The 13,281-nt window shown below is 37.6% G+C and overlaps 1 protein-coding gene across 1 annotated transcript in view; it reads left to right on the top strand.

The window, feature by feature from the left end:
* Window positions 1-1,061: 1,061 nt before the first annotated feature.
* The window catches only part of col15a1b (collagen, type XV, alpha 1b), a 91,996-nt gene continuing 79,776 nt past the window's right edge, over window positions 1,062-13,281 (top strand). The window contains exons 1-2 of the mRNA XM_073848776.1: window positions 1,062-1,194; window positions 1,269-1,339. Of these exons, the coding sequence (XP_073704877.1) occupies window positions 1,184-1,194; window positions 1,269-1,339 (82 nt within the window). The 5' untranslated portion in view covers window positions 1,062-1,183. The remainder of the gene's footprint in view (window positions 1,195-1,268; window positions 1,340-13,281) is intronic.

Genomic DNA, 13,281 nt, shown 5'->3' on the forward strand with positions numbered 1-13,281 from the left:
CAACTATCACTAAAAAAACAGCTGTGGATCATTCAGGTACCAACATAGTATTAAGATTCAAGTGTATGTAAACTTTTGAACAGGGTCATTTTTATAAATTCAACTATTATTTTCTCTTGTGGACTATATGTAAGCTTATTTTATGAATGAAACGAGTGAAATATCTTATTGAGGTCAGTACTAAATAAAAAATAACATGCATTTTTTTATGATCTGATACTGATTCTGCAAGGTGTATGTAAACTTTTGACTTCAACTGTATATTGTGAACTGTCTATTCATCAAAGCATCCTACAAACTAATGGTTTCCACAAAAATATTTAGCAGCACAACTGTTTTCAACATTGATAATAATAGGAAATGTTTCTTTGGTTTGAAATCTGCTGAAAAGGCCCTGAAAGTTCAGCTTTGCCATCAGGTATACATTACGCTACACTTTAAAATATATTGAAATAGACAACATTTATTTGAACAGAAAAACAGAAATATATTTAACTATAACATATATTTTATTTTATATATAAGTGAATCAAATAAATGCAGTCTTAAAGATATTTTTATAAATAAATAAATATATATCAGACAGTAGCAGCTTGTTAGCAAGGTTTAACATGAACTACCTTTTGGTTTGGCTAACAAGTTGGCATACATTGGCTACAACACTTTAAACTGCGTGTTTTGTTTTCCTGCAGTGTATTGTATGTATATTCTATACTTGAGCATTTGTTCGAGAATTAGTTTGTAAATAAACTGCGTCTGACATTTTCTCTCAGAATAAACAGATTTCACGTTTAGTCTCAATAAATAATGGTGCAACATAAGAGTATTCCAGGGCAGCCCCGGCTCGTCCTGTAGCTCACAGCCAAGGATGATAAAAAAAAACATATTTGTTGAGAGATTGAACAGCCGAGCTGTTTATGGGGTCACTGCACTAAAACGGATTTGAAAGAGTGGAGACCGTCGCTTCTCAGAGATTTTTCGGGGTCGAATTTCAGCAGTCCGTAGCGCTGTTTAGTGCTGAGACTGAGGCAGTCTTTGTTCAGCCAGTCTGAAGTGAGAGACTGGAGAGTCAGTCAGGAGGAGAGAAGTGAGCGAGGACACAGAGAGAGAGTGGGTGACAACACTCTGGAAGTGTTGGTATCCACGTTTTTGCACTGAACTTACGCTCCAACTTCTTAAGAAAATGAAACTTTGGTAAGTGGATAGGATAAACAGATAATTCATCATGTTATAGTGTATTTGCGTTAAACATCACTGCGTTCGTTTAGGCTCCTGTCGTGGCTCGTCGGTGCGCATCTCGCCTTGAGTTACCTCTCATCTGCGCTTCATGTGATGGAAGGTAGGTGAATGCTTTTAAATATATAAAACACTTTTGAGTCAACTTTTAGCACGTTTAGTACTGTATTGACACCACTGGGTTGCTTTTAAATGCAAAATGAACAGCACAAGTATGCAAAAAGTGAGTACAGTTATACTGAGGTGCTGTTTTTATGTTGTGACTTATAAAGTAACAGTATGTATTTTGGTTGATTTAGTCATATTAAATACTATATTTGACTGTTTTTTAAGTTATCTCCATATGAAGTTTATTTTAGGTTATTTGACAAAGTTTTACAATGTGTGAATGGGAAAAAAATGTGTCAGGCTATTTTGATTATGATTTTTACAGAAAAATTAGCAAATCTGTAGGGCTTTATGTGATGTTGGAGAACATTACAGGGTTGTATACAGGTATACAGATGATGACTAATGTATTTATTGTACTTAGAGATTTTTATTGCTGATTTAGAATACAGAGCATACAATAAAACCAGCCTTTCAGTGAAGCGCTTTACTTGTAGATCTTATGATCACTCACTTGGCAAACTTCTAGACCTTAAAATGCCTTGCAGATGAATAACTTTATTGAGCTCAGAGATGTGCATGTGATTTCCAATTTAGATAAATGTCTATTTTAGGTATTTGTCCAATATTGTAATTATGTTATAAAGCAAATGTTTCTTACAGTTTTTTTTTGTGCTGTAAGTGTTTAGGTTAAAAGAAACGAAGGAATCACTTGCAGACAATATAGTGCATCCAAGCATTTAACAGCATCCCGGGTTGTCATCAGGTTTGATGTGGCAGCCTATGGAGATTCAGAATTAGGTGACATGCAGTAAACATGATTCTGTCGTTCAGTTTCTGTGGGCGACATACAACAGGTCGGAGTTGGCAGGTGACCTCTCTTTTAGAGATATTGTTGTGTCTGCATCCATCGCTGTCCAACGCTTGGAATAGTTTCACGGCCTGCATTTTTTTAACACAATTATGTGCTCAGACGTCTGAAGTGGCCAAAAATTGAGGGATAAACTGTTAGAATAAAGTCAATCTTTCATATCCTCTCTGTGTTGGTTAGTTAATGAGCTCACTGTCTTCAAAGGGCAATCATCCAAACAGCATGACAGCCATGTAATTTGAGATGCTCTCAACTGACCTGAAGAGACTCATCAGTCTGACTTTGTATCTCTTTTAACTGCAAACACATATTGTTTAGTCATATTAGTCCATCAACTGATTATAATGTTTGCAGTTTTTAGTGTAAAAAGTATAATTAGTTTACACCATGGTCAGAAATAAACTTTTCCATTGCCGCCTGGAATTGATTTCCAGGGGCATTTTTTTACATTTGTAAGGGCAATGTTTATAATTACCGTATTATTATAATCACCATGCTATGTTGTCCTTAATGTCAGATACTTAAATTTAACTACTTTAACCAATATTTTAAACTCTTGTCAGTAACAATAGACTGTTTAAATTGTGTCTGATTTCTACATGTAAAGAAAAAACAGGATCTCAAATGGATGCAATAGTATGACAAAAATCATTAAGGTAGATCATTGCTCTTTATATTGTAATAATGATTATTAATATTGATATAACAAACAATATTAAAATGTTTTTTGTTTCATGTCTGCATTTTGGGCACCTCACATTCTGGCTTCACAAACAAACATGTCAATTCATGACGTTAGTCTAGTCTAGCGCAAGTTATACAAAAAAAATCCTGTTACACCTGAAAAATCTAAGCACCTTTGCTTGGCCAGTGCATTCCTAAGTTCAACAGAAACACGTTTGATTAGTTATATGGCTCAACGCTGCACAAAACAGCACATAAAAGCAATCTAATGCAGTGTGAGCAAATCTAAATGTAATTGTCTAATTGTGCAGGGGCATTTTATTTTTTATTTTTTTGCCACATTAGCTTGAATTTATGGAGTATTTTTGTTCATTTTTAACAAATTTTTTGTTCAGCCCTTGGTAATTTCTGACCGTGGTATACACTGCTGTTCAAAAGTGCTATTGTGAAATAGTATTATATAAAGTAACTTTCTATTTTAAACTATTTTAAATTGACATTTATCCCTGTGATGCTGTCATGATCTGGGCTGTGGGGCTTCCCTCAGCCACCTGAGGTCGCTGTTCCCTTTCCCTAGCACTGCACTTCCCTGATTGTATACACCTGTCATTGTCATTAGCACTCATCATCCCCACATCTGTTCACAATCACACAGACTATAAGAACTCTCATTTCCCACTCAACTTCCTGGCTGCATTGTTGTGTATGTTCTGTCTTACACTTGCGGGACTCCTGAGGCGGCGGCGACCGCTAGTGATGTTCCCGAGGCGGCGGTGTCTGCTAGCGTTCTTCCCTAGGCGGCGGTGGCCGCTGGCGATGCTCCCGAGGTTGCGGCGACCCCTCACTCTGTGCCCGAGGCGGCGGTAACCGCCCACTCTGTGCCTGACACGGCGGCGACCGCTTGCGATGTTCCCGAGACGGCAGCGACCCCTCACTCTGTGCCCGAGGCGGCGGTAACCGCCCACTCTGTGCCTGACGCGGCGGCGACCGCTTGTGATGTTCCCGAGGCGGCGTTGACCGCTTGCGATGTTCCTGAGGCGGCGGTAACCGCCCACTCTGTGCCTGACACGGCGGCGACCGCTTGTGATGTTCCCGAGGCGGCGTTGACCGCTTGCGATGTTCCTGAGGCGGCGGTGACTGCTCACGATGCTCCCGAGGCGGCGGCGACCGCTTGCGATGTTCCCGAGGCGGCGGCGACCCCTCACTCTGTGCCCGAGGCGGCGGTAACCGCCCACTCTGTGCCTGACGCGGCGGCGACCGCTTGTGATGTTCCCGAGGCGGCGTTGACCGCTTGCGATGTTCCTGAGGCGGTGGTGACTGCTCACGATGCTCCCGAGGCGGCGGCGACTGCTTGCGATGTTCCCGAGGCGGCGGCAACCCCTCACTCTGTGCCCGAGGCGGCGGTGACCGCCCACTCTGTGCCTGACGCGGCGGCGACCGCTTGTGATGTTCCCGAGGCGGCGTTGACCGCTTGCGATGTTCCCGAGGCGGCAGTGACCGCTTGCGATGTTCCTGAGGCGGCGGTGACCGCTCACGATGCTCCCGAGGCTGCGGCGACCGCTTGCGATGTTCCCGAGGCGGCGGCGTCCGCTCACTCTGTGCCTGGCGCAGCGGCGTCCGCTCACGATGCTCCCAAGGCGGCGGCGACCCCTCACTCTGTGCCCGATGCGGCGGTGACTGCTTGCGATGTTCCCCGAGGCGGCGGTGATCGCTCACTCTGTGCCTGATGCGGCGGCGACCGCTTGTGATGTTCCCGAGGCGGTGCTGACCGCTTGCGATGTTCCCGAGGCAGCGGTGACCGCTTGCGATGTTCCCGAGGCGGCGGTGACCGCTTGCGATGTTCCCGAGGCGGCGGTGACCGCTTGCGATGTTCCCGAGGCGGCGGTGACCGCTTGCGATGTTCCTGAGGCGGCGGTGGCCGCTCACGATGCTCCCGAGGCGGCGCTGACCGCTTGCGATGTTCCCGAGGCGGCGGTGACCGCTTGCGATGTTCCCGAGGTGGCGGTGACCGCTCACTCTGTGCCTGGCGCGGCGGCGTCCGCTCACGACGCTCCCAAGGCGGCGGCGACCCCTCACTCTGTGCCCGATGCGGCGGTGACCGCTTGCGATGTTCCCGATGCGGCGGTGACCGCTTGCGATGTTCCCGAGGCGGCGGTGACCGCTTGCGATGTTCCCGAGACGGCGGTGATCGCTCACTCTGTGCCTGAAGCGGCGGTGAGCGCTCACTCACTGCACGGACCTGGCCCGCCGTCCCTCCCCCTTGTTCACCTTCCCCCGTTCCTCCTCCCTCCAGATTTTTCTTTTTTTTTATTTTCGTGGGGGAACGTCTGGAAGTCGTTCTCTAGAGGGGGGGTAATGTCATGACTCTAGGCTGTGGGTTCCCTCAGCCACCTGAGGTCGCTGTTTCCCTTTCCCTTACACTGCACTTCCCTGATTGTATACACCTGTCTTGTGATCGTTTCACTCGTCTCAACTCACACCTGTTCACAATTATACAGACTTTAAAGCTGCTCATCTCTCACTCCTCATTCTGGCTGCATTGTCTTCGTGTGTGTTTCTCTGTGTTTTGATCCTGCTCTAGATTGTGTTTCTGTTCTGTTTATTTTGATCTTTGGTTCTAGTCGTGTTGTGCCGGTTTGGCCTTTTGTTTTGTTTGTTTATTTACTGTTACATTAAATATATACTTTCCTGCAATTGGACCCAGACCTCATTGATCTCCTCCTTCCCAACGTGACAGATGCAAACCTACATTTTTAGCATCATTACTCCAGTCTTCTCTTTCACATGATCCTTCAGAAATCAGCATAATATGCTGATTTGGTGCTTAAGAAACATTTCTTATTATTAGCAATGTTGAAAACAGTCGTGCTGCTTAATATTTTTGTGGAAATCGTAATACTTTTTTTAAGGATTCTTTGCTGAACAGAACAGCATTTATTTATTTATTTAAAGTATTAATTTCTTTTTAAAAAATTGACCCCAAATTTTTAAATGATAATGTAAAAATAAACATGAATTAAATGGATAGATCACCCAAAAATGAAAATTGGATGTTTATCTGCTTACCCTCAGGACATCCAAGATGTAGGTAACTTTGTTTCTTTAGTAGAACACAAACGAAGATTTTGAACTCAAACCGTTGCTGTCTGTTAGTCATATAATGGCAGTCAATGGGCACCAAATCTTTGAGAGTAAAAAAAACATACACAGACCAAACCAAATGAAAACCCAACGGCTCATGACGATACATTGAGGTGTTAAGACACAAAACGTTAAGTCTGTGCAAGAAACTGAACAGTATTTATATCATTATTTACCTCTGATCCATCACAACGTTCAACTGTTGTGAGCACGTTCACAACAGCCGGCTTGTGACACGTCAACATGCTCTGGCAATAGTAGTCGATGAGAAGTCAACACTCCCGGATGAGTTTGCACAAGGAAACATAATCTGTTAATCGGTTGCCAGAATCAGAATAAGCACAAGTAATTACAATTTTGAGTAGCTACTATGCACTGTGTAAACAATAAATGATGTATACGCGCGACAGATCGCTTCCACGTCTACTATGGCAGGTCAAGTTGACGTGCCACTCACTGGCTGTTGTGAACGTGCTCAGGACAGTTGAACGTTGCAGTGAAACAGAGGTAAATAATGATATAAATACTGTTCAGTTTCTTGCACAGACCGATCGTTTTGTGTCTTAAAGGAACCGTATGTAAGGTTGTGGCCAAAACTGGTACTGCAATCACTTTCAAAATACTGTAGAACGGTGTAACGGAAGCAAAGTTAGCCAAACATAGATGAATCTTACCTGTCCAGGAGAAAATCAGCAACGATGGCATCTGTCTTCAAATTCTTCTCCGTTTTCAGCCGTCTCCATCTTTCAAAGGCATCTCCTATACAAATCCTTGTGTTATTTCGGACTTTGTCACGACGTATTTCGGATTCATAACGAGGCTTTTAGGTTTCGTAACGTTATACATGTTTTATCCGACACATTCGTAACTGCAGCTGAGCTGGCAACCCGGAGGACGAAACTCTACTGACTTTGTGATTAGTCGATCGCTGGAGGGTGGAGCCTCAGACCAAAACACAAAATGACAACAATAACATCAGTCGTGGGCTGTAACTGTCACTTTTAAATGACAATATCCTGGCTGGACCACTGTTGAAATGAACATGATTTCTTAATGTCTAGTGACATGTCAGGGCCATTTTATGATTAACTGAAATAAATTTCTTACATACAGTTCATTTAACATATCAGTGTATTGTCACGAGCCGCAGGGTTTCATTTGGTTTTGTCTGTGTATGTTTTTTTTTCTCAAAGATTTGGTAACCATTGACTGCCATTGTATTAGGGTTGGGCATCTAAGGTATAATGCCGATCCGATACGCATCTCGATACAAAGTATCCGATCCGATATATTAACGATACATTTGTGACATATTGCGATGCAATACGATACGATTCACACCCATATCACGATACGATGCGATAATTCAGCACTAACTAATTAGATCAAGTTTATGTGATGATGTGAAAGAGGATGCGGTGCCATTGAATGAGTTTGATTATTTATTAACCAAGTAAAACCAAGACTTTTTGATTTATGTATGTATATATATATATATATATATATATATATGTGTGTGTGTGTGTGTGTGTGTGTGTGTGTGTGTGTGTGTGTGTGTGTGTGTGAATATATATATTAGACAGATTTAAAGCTCCTGAATTCTTTAATTCAGAAATTCTAAACAGAGTACTTTTTCTAAAGTAAGTGAACCTGCCAAACAGAACAGGGAGATCAGCATTATACCTTAGATGCCAACCCTAGAACATACAAATGAAAAATACAGCAAATACATACTCTATCTGTTGATGCTGGTGCTCATATGTGCATAAACACAACTGGCCCTTACAAGATCCACCTCTATGGGTGAGCATCCATTATAAAACACTCACAAGACATTCATTTTGACAACTATGCAAATATTTCACACAAAAATACTATGGATCAGAGCTCCGAAAGCATGACTAGTTCATGAATCAATTGCGGACTTATGCGTGCCTAGACTGTCATTGTTACTATTACTCATTGTTACTATTTATCGTTTTTACCTTTTTACCTTTACATTAGTGCGAGGGTTTGTTTCATGCCGTCAAGAGATGAAGTAGAGACCCGTTATTCCGCGGGGTAGGTTACATTTTATGCTGGCTTTTGCTGGTGGGAGTGGGACAAAATAACATACATTTCTGCAGGAGCGGGCAGAAGCGGGACTAAAATATCCGTCCCTTGCAGGTCTCTGATGATGTTTGCGTGCCGTGGTTGAAAGTTTTGAGCCGCCGTTCAGTCTGTATTTAACAGTGCGATGAGTCCAAAGCAATCAATCACAGAACACGAAAGAGGCCGTGCTTTGACCATTTTAGGATAAAATTTAAATTAATTTTAAGCCATCTCGCAGGCCACCGGTTGAGAATCCCTGCTCTATGTGACTTTCTGGACACGCCCCGGTCTCTGTAGTGTTGTGATAGGCTACGTCATTCACGCAGCAGTGAAGGGAGACGTGCTTGAGAAACAGTTCAGAGGGGAGAAAACAATCTAACAATATTTTCCACTTTCTAAATAATAAAAGTATTGTATGTCTACTAATAATTATAAAGAAATAAATCGGGATTTACCGATACAGATATGTTAGAAACGATGTATCGCGATACAAATGCCTATTTGTATCCGATGCGCACTTTTTAAACCGATGCATCGCATCGTTAACTTTTTAAACCGATGCACCGAGTGAATCGGGGAATCTTCCCATCCCTACATTGTATGACTGACAGGCTGAAATGGTTTGAGTTAAAAATCTTCGTTTGTGTTCTACTGAAAAAAACAAAGTCACCTACATCTTGGATGCCCTGGGGGTAAGCAGACAAACATCAAATTTTCATTTTTGGGTGAACTATCCCTTTAAGATCAATATATTTTGTTAAGTATTCTTATTTAGTTCGAACTGAAGTGTTACTAAAGTATTACTACTTTTATGACATTGTGTGGCTCTCAAGTAGTAGATAACACTTGCTTTATCCTATCCGATCATCCTCGGTCTTCAGATAAAAAGGGCTAAATGAATAAAAGAAAAATTAGCAAATTATAATAAATAACACTAAGAAAAAGAGAGAACATGAGATGCTCTTTTATCCTCATTCTGTTCATTAGTAAAAGTAAGTTAATTAAACCTAATTTTGTTTCTAGTTTGGTTGAATAGTATTAAGATTTTTTGATCTGGGAGTCTTTAATACACATTACACACTCTAATTGAAACCTGCGTTATTTTGTTCTTGTTCTAAAAAGGAACAAGTTTCTTTCATTGTCCATGTGCTGATCTATCCAGTTTACCTTATAATGAAAGTAGAGATTAAAAATGACTAGGATAGTAGTAATATAATATTTGTGCAGTATATAGAATATCTATATTGTCTGGAATTGTCTTACTGTTTTTAGTTTTGTAGCATATATCAACACTGATAGCGAAATACTGTTTTCTGTTTTCATTTGACACTGATATCCCTTAAAGATGAGTTGAGTTGTTTCATATTTTGTATTTGTGGGATTTGAGCTAAAAAGAGACATTTGAATATGTTATATGTTGTGTTTGAAGCTCAGCTTCAGCAGTACAACTGTCTAAGGAAAGATCAGACACTCTTTTTGACAGTAAAACAGACCTTTTTTTCACTAAACTATGTATTCTCCTCTGCACGAGATTTGCATCTCTTATACAGAGATAAAGTGAAAGCTGGTTCTTTGCATTTGTTGGCATAATTTACGGCATCATGTTTGCTGTGGGTCGTCACTGTATTTCTAAACTCTTCATATTGAGAGGAAGGAACCCCCCAAAACAAATTAATGTTCAGCATTAATCAAATTCAGTTTTAATCAAATGCTCACATTAGTCTAATATCTTCAATCTCTTCCCTGCTGTGATAACACCTGCCTGGGAAGCCCTCTACATTTGACAAAGCTGTCATGAGGAAAGTGGCATTTTTAGCCAAGTGGCAAGAGAAATAAGTGGAAACAAGTGAAATATAATGTTTGTATTATTATGCACAATTTTGACTGATAAGTGATCATTGTGGTCTGTGGCTTATGCATGTCAAACTTTGCTCTGTGGAGTTTAAATGGCCCTGTTTGTTTCCTCCCATAATCCCTGGTTTGATCCAATGCAGATCACCTTAGATGAGTTAGTTGCATCTGTCCTTTGTTTCCTTCATCAAATCAGATACTGTAATATTCTGAAAAGCACATTGACCCTAAAAGTGACATCACTGCTGCACAGGAAGTTCTGCTCCACCGTTTTTCTGATATACAATACATCCATTTAGGCCTTACAAGTGATATATTGCTCACATCGGAAAATTCACAGCATGGAAAAAACAAATCAGCCCTCCAACCCCCCAACACGACTACTGTAACTCATCAGGGTCACACTGAGTTTGAGAATGGACTGAATGAACAGCCGTTGTCCACTGTTGGGTTTCCTTTCTGTGTCGCTAGTAAGTAGTAACTAGTAAGTAGGGCTTGTCTGCAGTGTGCTTGTCTACATGAGTACTTATTTTTACAGACAGTTAGTCCTAGCACACACTGTAATCATCCTGGAAATCAAGGTATGCGTGTTAGTGCAAGTTTTCAAGTGTGTTTGTATGTAAAGTCACAATAGGGAACAGAATCAGTAGCACCTAGTAAGTACGTAAATAAATATTATCTAATAATAATTTACTAATGTAGTGTCTAACAATAGTCTGAGTTTCATGTATGTTAATTCGCAATGGGAAGCAGAACTACTGATTTATTCAATAGATACTCTAATAATAACAATGATATATAATTTGTATCATTATTATATATTATTATATATAAATAATGTTGTTTATCTATTAAAATATTTATTTATTTATTATTTATTTATTTTAGATTTATTTATTTTCTGCTTTATATATTATTTATTTTTATTAGATGAAGGGATGAAGTTGAATCTTAACCACCATATAAACAAACATAATAATAAAAAAATAACATTATTATTAAAATAATTAATGCAACAATAAAAAATATTTGTATTATTGCTACTACTACTACTACTACTATTTGTTTATTTGGTGGTAAATGATACTTATAATTACTCTTAATTATATCATAATTATTATTAATAATTATTATTAATAATTTATATTAGTAATGTTATTATTAATATGTATTATTATTTGTTTATCTATTCAAAAAAATATTATTTATTTATGATTCTATGATTTTGCTTCATGATGGGATGAAGTTAAATCTTTACTACCGTATAAACAAACATTATCAAATAAACAAACAAATGTATTATTATTATTATTATTATACAATAATAAAATAAATAAAAATTTATAATAAAAATATAATATAATAAAAAATATAGTAAAAAATTATAAAATAATAAAAAATAGTATATTACTACAATTACTACTAATATGTATTTATTTATTTAGTTAGTTATTTATAATTATATATATATATATATATATATATATATAATGTTATTATTATTAATAATTATTATTATTTGTTTATCTAATAACATTATTTATTTATTATTGTATTTATTTATTAATAATTATTATCTATCATCTATATTAGTACTGTTATTAATAATAATAATAATAATAATCATTTGTTTATATAATAACATTATTTATTCATTATATATCATCTATATAATTAAGGCTTTTACTAATAATAATTCATATTTGTTTATCTAATTACATTTATTTATTTATTAATAATTATTATATATCATCTGTATTAGTAATGTTATTATTGATAATAATAATTATTTGTTTATCTAATAACATTATTTATTTATTTATTATATATCTTCTATATAAGTAACATTATTATTAATCATAATTATTATTATTTGTTTATCTAATAACATTGTTTATTTGTTTTAATTAATTATTATATATCATCTATACAAGTAATTTTATTATTAATCATTATTATGATTATTATTTGTTTATCTAATAACATTATATATTTATTTATTTATTTATTACAAATTATATATCATCTATATTTGTGATGTTATTATTAATTGTAATTATTATTTGTTTATCTAATAGCATTATTTATTTATTTATTTATTAATAACTCTTATATATCATCTGTATTAGTAATGTTATTATTGATAATAATTATGATTTATCTAATAACATTATTTATTTATTTATTACAAATTATATATCATCTATATTTGTGATGTTATTATTAATTGTAATTATTATTTGTTTATCTAATAACATTATTTATTTATTTATTAATAACTATTATATATCATCTGCAGTATATTAATAATGTTATTATTAGTAGTACTTATTATTTGTTTATCTAATAACATTATTTATTTATTTATTTATTAAGATTTATAATATGTTATCTATATTAGTAATGTTATTATTATTAATAGTTAATATTATTTGTTTATCTAATAACATTTTATTTATTTATTTTTTATGTAAGAAAAAGGTTCTGCTCCATCTGTCTGTCTGTTTGGAGCCTTACATTAAAAGTTTTGTTCAAGGGCACAATGGCCTGCTTTTTGAAGGTAACCCTATAGTGAGCCTTAACCACAACACCACAGCACCCACAAGTAAGTTTCTCTGGGTTAATATAGTCAATACCCTGCTCCTCTAATGATGTTCATCAGGTTGGCTGTCAAATCTCATTGGATATTTCTTTACTCTCAGAGTAAACCACAACTTTTCACAGAAGCAAAGTCAGGCACATTTAACAAGCAGATCAACGAACTGTACTACTAACTTAGCATTTTGCAAATGTTTTTGACAGATATATAGTTAGATTACATTTAACCAGAATTTTGGTCATGTACTCGTGTACTCGCTTCTAAAACCTGGTATTATCATCCATCTTGGTTGATCCAATCACAAAACCTGCATCCCACATCTAAACATTCTGTTCATTTACTATGGAAACACGGAAGGTATTTACTGTATTATTTTAAATCAGTGATCACCCCAAAAACCTTTCGAGGGCCGCTTGTTCCCTTTCTGTGAAAATTCTTCATGCAGTTTTGTAATTACTTTGGGGAGCCTCCTCTTCCATTGTCAGTCAACTGTGACCTCCAGGTGGGTGATTGAATGATTGAGGCTGGACAGAACGTGGGGGCCTGGACATTCCTATCATTCTCTGCCCAGGAGTCAAGCCTATCGCTGACCCTCAGGGACTCTGCATTACAATGAGAATGGTAAACTCCCTTAAAAACATTACCTGCAGATCTCACCGGTACTCATGAGAGGGAGTTATAATGTATAGCATGTCCTGCT

Source organism: Garra rufa, chromosome 10, assembly GCF_049309525.1.
Source record: "Garra rufa chromosome 10, GarRuf1.0, whole genome shotgun sequence".
Classification (NCBI taxonomy): domain Eukaryota; kingdom Metazoa; phylum Chordata; class Actinopteri; order Cypriniformes; family Cyprinidae; genus Garra; species Garra rufa.